The sequence below is a fragment of the Heliconius melpomene genome, chromosome 20, assembly GCF_056956725.1.
Source record: "Heliconius melpomene rosina isolate 202511_hmr_F chromosome 20, ASM5695672v1, whole genome shotgun sequence".
NCBI classification, from domain to species: Eukaryota; Metazoa; Arthropoda; class Insecta; order Lepidoptera; family Nymphalidae; genus Heliconius; species Heliconius melpomene.
Window position 1 is genome coordinate 7,187,849 of NC_140408.1, and position 13,526 is coordinate 7,201,374.

General features: G+C 32.1%; 1 protein-coding gene across 6 annotated transcripts in view; it reads left to right on the forward strand.

The window, feature by feature from the left end:
• Rbp6 (RNA-binding protein 6) overlaps nucleotides 1-13,526 on the forward strand; it is a 412,235-nt gene that overhangs the window by 178,823 nt on the left and 219,886 nt on the right. For all 6 annotated transcript variants that reach the window (XM_085205323.1, XM_085205326.1, XM_085205321.1 and 3 more), the window contains exon 4: nucleotides 6,312-6,396. In XM_085205323.1, the coding sequence (XP_085061449.1) occupies nucleotides 6,312-6,396 (85 nt within the window). The remainder of the gene's footprint in view (nucleotides 1-6,311; nucleotides 6,397-13,526) is intronic.

Here is a 13,526-nt window from a genome sequence, read left to right on the forward strand (position 1 = left end):
TGCAAGTTGAGTGATAGAACTCATCGCTACGTCTTTTAATGAAGAAAATAAAGGAAAATAATAACATTATAAACATTTCCCTGGTTGGATAATTAAGTCTAAAATTTTCTGTCTGTCTTTCTTTCTGTGTGTTAGTTTGTTGTTAACATTAAGGTAATGTAGCCACAAGGATCTAATTATTTTTACATTAGCAATCTCTATTATTGCAAGCATATATAAGAACACAATGTGATTCAGTGTAGTAAATAAATAATAGTGTAATTCAAGCGAGTAAAGCCGCGGTCGGGTCGCTTGTTATAAAAATATTTGAACTGTTGTTGTGTTACTGTTTTATTACTGAAGTGTACCTGGCAATTGAATTTTAAGTAAAAAAAAATTTAATCAATAAATATAGGAGTAAACCTTTACAAATAAAGAAGGTATTATATTTATTATTTCATTGTATAATTTCAATATGAAAAATACTTTACCCTACTAATTAAAACAATAAGAACTACGTACAATGCCTTTTTAAGTTAGATTTTTTTTTTTTGCTTAATGTATCATAACAACATAGCAGGGTAGGCAGAGGCAATCTGGGAACCTAGTGTTAATACACTCAGTTTTTCATTAAGACACATCCGTTCCTCACTTTCTGTCAAATTCTGGAGACAGATAGAACTCAATATCGAGGTTTGACGCGTTATCAGAGCGCAGAAAATGAAAATATGAAAGATTTCATTTTTTCCTCTCCAGGAAATCAAATCCACAACTCGTTGGGTTTTCAGTCCCATATGAATAAAGATATAGAGTTTACTTATTTCTAGAAAAATATGTAATTATATTATTTATTTATTGAGCGCAACTATTTAAGATTAAACTTTAAAACATTTCACATAAATATTGTCATTTGTCATTTTATGAAGTGCTCACAAAAAAAAATTTTTTTTTTCATGATTACAAAAAAATGACAGATTCAAAATAAATCCAATCACAGAAACATGATCGATACAGAACACCGACAGGGGCTATGTAATTATTAACTAAGTACACACGGGGCTCCATCGCGGTATCCTTGTACTCATTTGGCAAACAATACCCGCTGTAGACTGTAAACAAATAATATGCTATGAATTATTGAGCTTGTTACACTAACAATCCAGTATGTATGCATAATTAGCTTTGAACTTAATTGTATATTACATTGTCATTTCGAGCCGATACCGAGCACATGTGACAGCACGGAGGAAGTATGATGTTGGCGCTCAAGATTTGATAGAATGTATACTGACATAAAGATGGCACTATCATGATATTATAATATCACTTATTTGGCTATTAGGCAGTCGTGGTTAAGTACAAGCGTGTGATTGTAAATGTGATAGCATTGTGTGTTGGATTCCCACTCGAGGAAATGCTCTATTGAAATGCTCTACCTGAGAGAAGTTCAGGTGTTGAGACTAAGTACGGCGTTTAGTTCTGCGTCTCAAAAAGCAATGCCTCAAGAATTCGCTGGAAAGTGGGAAGCGGATTGTTTTAACACTACTTCAAGCTACATGCGGCTTCAGGTGGAACACAGCGTTTTTGTGATTTTAAGAAAAAAAAAACTTTGCAATTATTACTATTATGAAGTCATGAATTTGAAAAATTCTGTGGACGCCATTGTGATGCCCTTGAAAATTGTGTGACTCTTTTATTATATCTCTGGGATACATTGGGAAGTGAAGTACAAAAAAGTATAACAGTTGATTTACTTCCTATTTACTCCGCATGTTGCTTCAGCAAAGACAGAGAGAAATAGGTAACAACTTTTCAGTATTTTTCTAAAATAGCACAATTGAATAAATATATTAAATTTTAGCTATAAAGTCATATGATATTTCCATTTTCATATTTATTGTGTCCATTTTTTTAATCTGTACTTAAGAAGTAACATTTTATTTTATCTATTGTTTAATAAAACTTCTAATTTAGTTTGTACTCTGAGACATTGATGAACTCTCATCTAATACAGACACAAGTCGCGTTTTAGTGCCAGGGTGTACTATCTTAGTAATAAACAAACACGGCGTGTGCTGCAGCCGATAAGCCTGTCGCAATATGCAACTACAGTTGAATCTACTTCTCGTAGCTAGTACTAAAGCTGTAGTATATACCGTTTGTAATATTTTGACTATCAATATCTCAATATTACATTTTTCTACCTCGTTTTTTAATACCTAATCGCTACAGATAATGCCGCCATTGTAGCTTATTACATTCACCCATTGTCTTTTGTTTATGTCAGGTCACAAAATGCAGTGAGGCGGGGCAACGATGAGATTAGGTCGTCTAAATTCGGGCTTAAATTTTAATCGGTGTTAAGGCTTACCTAACGGAGACATTGAAACGCTGCTTTATGTAGCAATTTTGGCAGTAGTTTCTTACTTGCGCGCCAGAGCGTAAATATAAAAGGGCTTTGTCAAATTATCAGCTTGGACCATCTTATCTATATCATAATAGATTAGGATAATAAGAAAATCCTTAAAAAGTATACAAATCTGATTCAAAGTGACTTATAATGAAGAAATAAAATAAATTGTGTTTCAGAGTTATTGGGAACGTTATTTTTCACTTGGCTTTATTTTTACGCGGACCTACATCGACGAGCGGTATCGAACGGGATTCTAATCAATTTAATTTATCAGGGATCCCCGGAGGCGGCCATTCACTTCATTTAATGCGCGTATTTTGCGGCAGGGCTGATTGTTTTGAACCATTCAGCTGTACGGTCCATTTAGATTAATTATAGGATTACTTAATTTCGTTGTGAATTATGTATTAAGTTATCGCGTTACAACGATGAAATTTTATATTATTTTGCTGAATCTGATCTGATGTAACTTTTGTTTGTTTGAACCTTATGTAACAGCAAATATAACGGAGTTTCATTAGCATTATTTTATTTTAAATTAAATATTTAACATTTTGTTACATTTCCTATTCAATAACATAAATCGAATTAAATTAGAAGTAAAATCACAACCAAAACACAAAAACATTAGAAAAACTTGAAAAAAATAGCATCCAATCGCTCAACCGGCAAATGGCCATAAGAAATATTAATTATCATCATCAAGATTAAATAAGAAAGATGGCAATCGAAGACCGAAATGAGGGCAGAATTACGATAGAGGCAGCATTTGTCTCGGCAACTAATAAAGGAGACAATATTGCACTCGATACGTATAAATGTGAGAGCAACATTTGGGGCGTGATATTAATTCCGCCAGTAATTGCTATCGGCTTCCACCCGGGGCTGCAGCCATGAGCCATGAATACGGGAGTTACAGCTATTTGTTCCTGACGTTGCGGTTTAGGGTTAGGGTACCTCGACCCCGTCCTATATTTATTTTCTTCCAGTTTTGTCCAAACACAATAGCTGAGATTATCAGACTATTCCAATAGTTGAGACCCGCTATCGGTAGCGCTTACCGATCTAATGCACCGCTGTGAGGTTGGCGTAGCATTCGCTTTAATATATATGTGAGAATATTAGCTTATTCAATCATTGGTTAGAAATAGATAACGGCTTCATTCGCGAGGTATTAACTGAAATGTGTGGAATATTGTATGCAAAATATATTACTATATTTATAGATATATTTCTCAGAATGTATTTTTCGCATAACAGAGTGTTTTAATACTAGGTTCCCTCTACCTACCGTGCTATGTGCGGATTAAAACGTAAAACTAAAAAAATACTTCCCTATTTTGAATTCTCTTAATGATGAAAAGTTAAATAAGTTTTAAGAAATCCAAAAATTATTTATTTGGCTCCTTTGTACTTATAGAAACAGGATAAAACGGCTCGAAACGTGAAATTTACACCTGTTGGATCGTCGTTGCTTAGTACCTTAATAGGAATAATATAGATAAGCTTTTGAATATAATATGATCTAAGTAACAGACCCACAGTTCTCTACATGTAGAAAATATTAACAATTTTCTATAACAAAGAAGCATACGGTTAGAGAAATATATATTAAAACTTAAGTATATTTTAAAAAGTAGTTATATTAAAGTTAGTCATATTAAATTACACCAGTCTTAGCAGTGCACTCACAATTATTAAAGCCATTAATATCTGTTCCAGTAGAAAAATCATCCGGAACTCTTGAGAGACAACTCTTAAAGTTTTAAAACAAAATTACGTCAAGTTATTCAACTCTATATAAAGTAAGCGAAATAGTTCCACGTACAAATTTTAACACATGCAATTTGCTGGTCTTGAGCCAAGAAGTAGGCATAATGTCCGCATTTTTAGATCACATACGTGAACTGCAACGTGCATAATTTTTTTTTAAATTGTATAATAAAAAGAAACGATACGATATATGTATATTTTTATAATTAAATTATAAAATATATATATAACGAAGTAGATAAATATACAATGTAATAATGAAATTTAATTTAAAATTTGTAATGTTATTAGTTATATTATGAAAGTAATTAACATTGTTTGAAGTAATATCAAACAACGAATAATACGTAATCTGATTAAACGTAGTTACAATAACATTATAACTAAATTAGCTTAAAATAGATTATTTTTATTTCAATTTTACTTTATTATTATATCGACAACAGCAAAATACTTTTAAAAGTAACACACTCTCAAACAATTTTACATTTACAAGCTATTTGCCATGTTAGGTTATAAAATTCAGTTATTTCTTGTAGAAAGAAAATAAGGCATCCTCTTCTTAAAGATAAGTAGGACGTAACTCCATTCGGCAAAAGGCCTCTCAACTCCACGCTAGTGTACTACTACCAAGTTGAAGAGACCCGCCACGTTCCTTGTATCGGTAAAAGATCGGTAGAAATAGAGGTTAGCGAAAGGATGCGGTGGGTCGATTATTAGTGGTCGTATTATACACAGTCAGCTCGATGTGTGAACGGAGGTCCTCGTTATTTTCAATTTCCATATACGAGCGCCCTTACTGTAGTACGTTCCCGTCTATGAGGGCGTATTAAGCCATGAATCTTATAAAGACTCGAGTAGATTTAATACTCTTAGGAAAATAGACGCTTCAATTATTTTTAAGATTGTATATTCTTTGTGGAATCATAATTACAGTTAGGTCGAGATTTATTAAAATAATACGCCAAAATAAATATGAAAAATGTATTTTAGATACAAATCCGTGAATTTAAAAAGCCGTAATAAGTTATAACAATAATCCTGTAATAGCGTTCCTTTTTTATTTCGTATCGCGTGAAATTTATAATGGAAGATGGTGTTATTATAACACATTTCTGGCAACACCGTCGGCACGGCACTCACGGTAAGGTAGCGAGGGTGGGGCACAACGAGAAAATTGTATTTCCATTTTTACAATTTCAATTTAGTATTAATTCGAGCCCGGATCCCGGTCGGCGCGCCACCACATGTAAAATATGGATCGGCTAAGTGAAATTAAAATGCTCTATAAATTGTGATTTTTGCAAGTCCTAAAGTGGAGAAGGCTTTTTATTATTTATCGCTCGAGCGCTCGTGGCCGACGTCGACTTACTGGGAATCGCTGTTATTATTCAATTTACTTGTTTAAACTTTTACTTTGACGTCAGTTTTTATTTTTAAGCCTATAAAGTACTTACTTTCCATCATATTCCATAAAAAGTTAATAACTTATTCTATTAAATGCATAAGCAACATGCATTCTATAATTATTAGGCAGCAGTTAATATATTGTTTAATTAAAACAAATAAAAATATAGCATCATGCTGTATACTCCACCAGGCTAGGCAGAGAGAACTTATTTTCCACCTGAACTATTATTTCTTTAGTTTAACATAACATATTTAGCCTTAAGGGCTGCTCGTCAAATTCCTTGACATAAATTGTACTATTATTAATAGATATATATATTAAACCAATTTATTTAATTTAAAAATGTATAAGAAGTCTATTTCAATATGCTTTCGCCTTTTTATTTACGTGCAGTGCTGCGTAGCTGCGGCTACGCAGTGCTACGCAAGTATTACGTTCAATGTGACCTTCCCGTATTGGTCACTGTACAAATGTAGAAAAAAAACAACAATCCCAATAATTAATACGTTTTACATATATTTTAAATTTCCACAATAACATTGTCTAATCTTAGATAGATTTTAAAAATAAATATTATGTACGTCTCATCAATAATCCTCGAAATAAATATAAAAGTTTAGTTCGAGATTGTATTATAATTTTAATATTCCACCTACATGAGCGGAGCTTTAGGCACGCTAGTGGTTAATGTATGTAATTTTATAACTCGAAGATTGAAATTTCTTTTTGTTCCAGGGGCTTTGGGTTTATCACATTTGGCGATCCCGCTAGCGTAGACAAAGTTTTAGCGCAAGCAACACACGAATTAGATGGTAAAAAGGTAAGAACTTTCCATATCTTGTTTCGTTTAGAACATTTTTGCAAGTTAAAACAACTTTTCAAGACGTTAATATATTGATGACTTAAATAAAAATTGTTTGAAGGAAACGTTATGAATTTCTAAAACTTCGAATATGAAATGTATAACATTTATGAAATTTTATTTATTTTTATAATATTAACATATTAATATATGAAAATATTATTATTTATGAAAATATACACATTATATCTAATGGAGCTTACTTACAAACTACCTTGCTTACCTATAGTAAATTTTTTTCGTGATTTAATTTAGGAACAATTCTTATGTTCTATCTTATTATTCATATAGTGATATTAAATAACCTTTTGAGCACAGAATTATTCGAATATAACATAATAATTTTTCTTACTTACAAGTACCTTCCCATACTTAAAAGTTCATTTTTTTTAAATGCAAACTAAAATAAAATATAAAACAAGTTCAAATACTCACAAAATGTCAAGTAAAAATAAACTACAGGAAGTACTTCACTACATTTTGTTGAAAATCTTCGCCAACGATTCCTACAAACTGCGGGTCATAAATTATACAACTTGTATGTATATATACATATAGTATGGGTCATATAAAATTAAACATATCAAAAGGCGTCTCTTGATTTTCTAAGCGTTATGACTGCAGGGAATAAGTTCTTATTTCTTCAGTTTATTGTCACATTTAGACTGACATAAATTCTCTGTCCTCGGGCGAACGGCCTTTGCAGCCATCATAAAGCGTTAAATCACGATTGCCTTACGCATTTCCAAATATTTTCCTTGGACACGTTTTATATGCACGAATTTGAAAAATTATGGAGAATTGTGAACGGATTGAGGCTTTTCGTGGCGTCATAGGACTGTGACTGTAAATGAAATAGGTTATGGGTTCGATTCTCATTCGAGAGAAATGAAATATTTTTATTAAGTATCGTAATTTCTTCTGTTGAGGCATGGCGTTAAGTTTCGCCACTCAAAACTGAAAAAAAAATATTTAAAAAGCTGTTAACGGCGACTTGCTCGTATACTGAGCTTTTATGAACTTTTAGAAAATAAAAACTTAAAAAATATATATATTATTATCTATTATTATTTCTATTTAATTATAAATTTAAAAGTGATAAATTATCAAAATTATATATTACATATCAAAGTTTACTACAGAATAAGAAAGTGCAAAAAACAAACAATTAATGTTTGTATCATTTAATATCATTATGGCTATATACGAGTAGGCTGAAGCGCAAAGCCAAGATGTACTACTGGATAGCAGCCAACAGTATAACTATTTTAAATGAATAATAAGATTAATCAATGAACGAAACGATTTAATAAGATAATATTTATTTAATGCTATCGTAGAAGAATGAACAAATGAAATGATGAATGAATGAATGTATATTTATTATAGGAAAAAAATAAAAATATAAATTAATAAATATCTGTTACCTGTGGGTAGCCTTCTTCGGGATATACACTCATTATTTATTTAAAGATGTTTTTTTTCTGCGGATAATTTGTTTAATGTTCTTGTCTCGTATTTATGAAATGAAAAACATAATAATCACCGGATTTTCTGTCTATCATTAAAGAACTTGAAATTCATACTGATATATAATATCAGGTTCTTGTCGTATTTGCAGTACAGATGGGAAAAAGTCGATTTCTATAGCTCACCACGAATTAATCTAGACAAATTACAGCGCTGTCGTTGTTTACTTTGATTAAATTGTAGTCGACTGGTGGAAGATTAGCTGAAGCCTCGCAAATCGAGTGAGAAGAACATTTTCTCAATTCACATAAAAGCAAAACGTAATATTGTTTATACTGAACATTAAACACTAAGTTATGTTTTAAAATTATTAAAAATACTATTAAAATAAAAGCTAATGATAATCATTTATTGGACGGTAGAGAACGTTTACTTTTTGTATTGATTAATAAATTATTTTACTTTAGATATTTAATTGAATTAATTACTAACAATTTCTAGTACCTGCTAATTAAAGAGTTCTTAGTTATAATTAAAACTTAAATAAAAAATTGCGAATAAATAAGCAAAGCAAACAAATCTCACAGAACAAATCAAAAATCTAATATTATAAAGAAAAAAAAAACTCATACATCGATGAAGATTTAAAAACTTTTAGTGGCCATTAAGACCAAAATATGTCGTCGTTACTTCTTTCTATCCTCAAGCAATAACGTAATAGAAAACGATATTAGATAGGACGATAAAAGACGTATCCTGAATGCGACACAAATACCTCCAGCTAAATAGCATTTACTATAGCCGACATTAATAAATCATATAGAATTTTAAAATATGTTGCGACGAAATTTTACGAAAAATTAAAATGTTCCTTTAAGCTGGAAACTTTCGATATTTTACGTGGTTTCATATTGGCACTGTTTAAAAATGTGATATTTTATACTTTACGGTCCGGCTGTTGTAGAATTCGTATCTGCAATATTAATAATAATGTACACGTATTTATTTTGAGGAAAAAATTATGAAATGTAAATTAATTTTCATTCAAGTGCTCCATTTAATTGAATATCGAGATGAGATTTGTCTATTTACTGATTTATTTGCCAGTTTTGTATTCTATTTATATTTAATACTGCGCGGATTATCTCAGTATACATATAATGAGAAAATATGGGAAAAAAATGATATCAACTGAAAACAAAGATTTTCACAGCTTGTGTGAGTTCTTCTGTTTCGCAATTTATTTTATAACCATTAAGGATTACTAATTGTTTTAAAAGTAAAGAAATACGATTTATGATGTTCGATAAGTTGTGGTCTTAAAAAAGATTCAGTGCAATAGTTGTTATTTTAATATTACGAAAAACAAAATTTACTTGTTTACAATATAAAAGATTAAATGAATTTCTCACATCTCATTTAACACTCAAATAAAATTTAAAATCGAAAACTTTTGAATAAAAACATTTTATAAAAAAAAGTACCATCGAATTTCCCAGACTACGTAGCAGTACAAAGAGAGACAAGTCTAGGTAACGTCGTTTACAATAAACGGAGATTGCATGTTAGTATTGAACGCTTACAATAAAATGTTAGATCTAAGCTGGACAAAAGCAGCATTACGATGCTGGCCTAGTTGTCTAACATACTCGAGATATATAATGAAATGGGGTAGGTATAGAAATTTAATGAGATTTAAAAGAAGTGGTCAAGTGCGAGTCGTAATCATGTCGGAATCGGCTTCGTTAGTCAAAAAAATATATTTTGTATTAATGACCAAAATTATATATGTGGTTTTTGAAGATGAAATAATTAGACAATATTTAATTTTAAGATAGTTTAATAAATCTTAAGTAGAAAAAATTAAGAAATAAGATTCGTACTTGTATGGATTATTATTATGCGGCCAATTAAAAATCCCTTTTGCTCACTCTTTATAAGTCTTCGTGGCTTGCCTTTGTTGAGCTACTCGGAGATAACTTTTAAGTTTAATCTGCTAAGAACTAACGACAACATAAAAGTAACTGAAATGAATCCTATTCTCCTACAGTTGTAAAGCTAAAGAGTTTTATTGAAATGTCATGATAGTTGCTTAGCGAGACAGGCACAAAGTCTGTCTTCCATCTTTATAGTAAGTTACAGGTTTAACGATTTCGTTTGTATAATAAGACAAAAGTGAGAAAGTATATAGATTTTGTAAGATATTGTATGTTTTAAATATACAGGTAAAGTCAAGGTTAATTGTGATCTTAGTCGATGAAATTTGTTTGCAATTATTAAAAATAAAATTACAATTTCTATAAATTACTAATTCACACTATCATCATTATATTACGAGATGTCTTGAACTGAACTTTGCTAAAATATATATTTTTTTATTTTTTACTCAACATAAAAAAAAATATTTTTTTTTTGTGAGTAGAATTAATAGCTGTTGATGTTAACTGGGGCAGCCTATGATGATTATACATCTGTTGTCATCAATTATATTTCAAAAAGAACAACTGTTGAGTTTCTTGCCGGCTCATCTCAACAGAACGGACTCGCCTTCTGAACCAGCTAGCTGGGTAGCTTCTTGGAAGACTGAAACTACTGACATTACTATGTAACTTGACAAAAATGCTTGTAATAGCCTAATTATTATTATTATTTTGATTTCGATCACAAAATAATTTGTAGTGTCACCTTACATATAATTTAAAACCAATTATCTAAATACTTTAAATTATACCTACTGAGCAAGCTACTTTTTTTCACCAGAAATGTGAAAATAATTTCAACATTTCCCCTTTACTAAATTAGACTGGAATCATCAAAAATTCCTACGAATCATATATTATTTGCGTTGAAAATGCCGAGAGGCCAGTGCTTATGAAAATTAAATATTTACACGTACATGTGTGATTAAAAAAGCGACAGGGAGTGTACAACGTAAGTACTCGGCCACGCGGCGGAACCCGCGTCGGGTAGTCAAGTGTAAAAAGCGCTTAATTAAATTCCAATGCGTATCCCGCCGAATCACGTTCGACTTTAACGCATTTAATTTGCAATAATCATAAATTCAAATTGCGTGTGACAGATCATGGGTTCGATTCCGACTTGAGAAGAAATTTTCAATGTTTTTATTTCTTTGCTCTGGTGTCGAGGCAAAGTCCGGCTTTCACCTCCACCACCGCCGGGAGCAGAGTGTCCTAGCACTAGGCTGTCTCTGTGTATCCTGCTACATGCGGGTTACAGCGTGAAACTGAAAAAAAAGAGCCAGTGGCTTAGTAGGTAGGCGACGTCCAAGAAAATAAAATGATTTTGAATGCAGCCATTGAAATAAGTCGCCGTGTAGATGCATAAATTTGCTGTAGTACGCTATTTGAATTATTGCAATATTTGTAAACATGTAGGAGACCACGAGCACTCGCCACTCAGATGCCTTTATTTTTTACTTATCGACTTCCGTTAAGCATTTTCTATTGGGGATAAGACCGATTCACGGCACAACCCGGTTGTAGCAATGAATTCTAGAGACATTGTATGTTGAGTGGCGGAACTTAACGCCGCGCCATTACTCTACATTGGAGCGAAAAAATGAAAATATAAAATACTTCTTTTCCTCAAGTGTGAATTGAACCCATAACCTGTTGTTACAGTTGCACGATTGTGCTTCTACGCCACAACTACCCTCAAAACTGCTCTAAAACAAACTAAGATAATAAAAAAAGAAAAAACAAAAACAAGAAACTTGCATGCATATAAGTAACGTCTCACATAACCATCAGGCGCAAATCTAATCTGATCCCCACTACGTCACTTCCACAGCGTTTAGGTCTAGACTCTAGAGGTTAGGTTATTACTAAAACACAAAGTGATTTTTATCGTCCGACAATTAAGTTCCGGCGGCACAGCAAACAACCGCCCCGTAATGTAGACTGGACGTGTTTTTGCGCTGGATTACCCGTTTAAACAAACCGAGCGGTCGAAACACCAAATAAAGGGATACACTAACCGACGCTCGCGTTATTCTTCCAAAATTAACTCATAACGCCAAGAGCTGTTGATTTTTTTTTAAGCATAATCTGCTACAGCGGGCACGGGGCCAGTAGATTTCGTAAATCGGCCGCACGCGACCACCGCGCTACGAGAATCTTTAAATGGCGTACGTACATTTTTAATGCTCTTTTAATGCTACGCCTCGGCCGATTGTGGCAACAATTAAACGTTATAACGAGTTCGTTAATGATAGACGATTCTGCGCCGCCTAAAATGAGTTTTTATAATGCAAGATAACTTCACGTTTTTAAGTTATATTAGACAATAAACATTCGCTTGATACATATCGCGTTATAAAACGACTACAGACTTAATCCGTTTTACATTTTCATATAAATCACAAAAAAGAGAAACGAAACACTGCAAAAAATTTAATAAAAGTAAGGAATATATGTATATTAGAAGGCGTAGAAGAAAAACAAACGTTTTGCATACGGCCCCAAAATAATAAGTTGAAGTTGACTGTAGCTATGTCCCGCGCCCACCTGAACAGATTGGGGGACAGGAATGCTTAATATAGAATCCTTTACTACCACAGACTCCCCCAATAACAGCGCTGACTTCGCCAACCGTAGACAAATTTCATTTTTGGTATCACAAAAGTAATAGCAACGTAAAATATCATCATATCTTTTTCTGAATAATATGTTAAAACAATAACTTTAATAAAACATTTCTAAAAAGTATAATTTGAATATAGTAAAGAACAAAGTGAAATAGAACAATAGCTGTTGAAACGAGATTTACGTAACAACAACATATCAAGTATTTTTCCTCTGTTTACATTTGGTTGACAGGCGAATTCATTCTATGCACGAAAAGTTTCCGGTAGTCGTTCGTGTCAGTCCGTTGCGAACTTCCCAAGCTCGGACATCAGAAGCCGGCGTGGATACAGATGCACAATGGAATAAAGTAGCATCGGAAGCTCGTTGGAGTTAATAAATAATACAGAAGAGGAATGACATGCGCAGAATGCACGGAGCGCCCTAAGTCTGTTTTGACTGCAAATATCTGCTCCGGATGTCTGTCTGTACTTCTGGACGTAGATTGGAAGCTAAACCTGGATGCGTTAAGGATATTGAATTACTTAAAATCATAGGTTTCAACAACTTTAATATAAAAAATCCTTTCGTTATTTTATGTTTTCTATTTTAAAAGTTTTTTATTAGTTTCTGGGTCAAAAAGTTACGTAATACACACATATCTGTACGATAGCGATGCGTGGTTAGGTTTCATCAATTTCTTCCTTATGCAAATGATACCCTACTAAATATTTCGTGTAGGAAACTGATGACGGAAGTCTTGCATGATATTACACTATACAAAACGTGATATACCTACTTGCATAATGTTTCTAAATAAGACGACATTTTTATCGAGTCTACATAAAATATGTACATGGTTATAACCCTTTTTAGATTCAATTTTCTTTAGAAACAAATACATTTTCCTTTTAGATGTTGAAGTGTACTCTTTTCCCGCTCTATCTTGAAGTGTCATTGAAAGTGCTAGAATAAAATATTAAATATATTCGATGCGAAATCGATTCCGCTTGTCCTCTTTTAATTAATAATGTA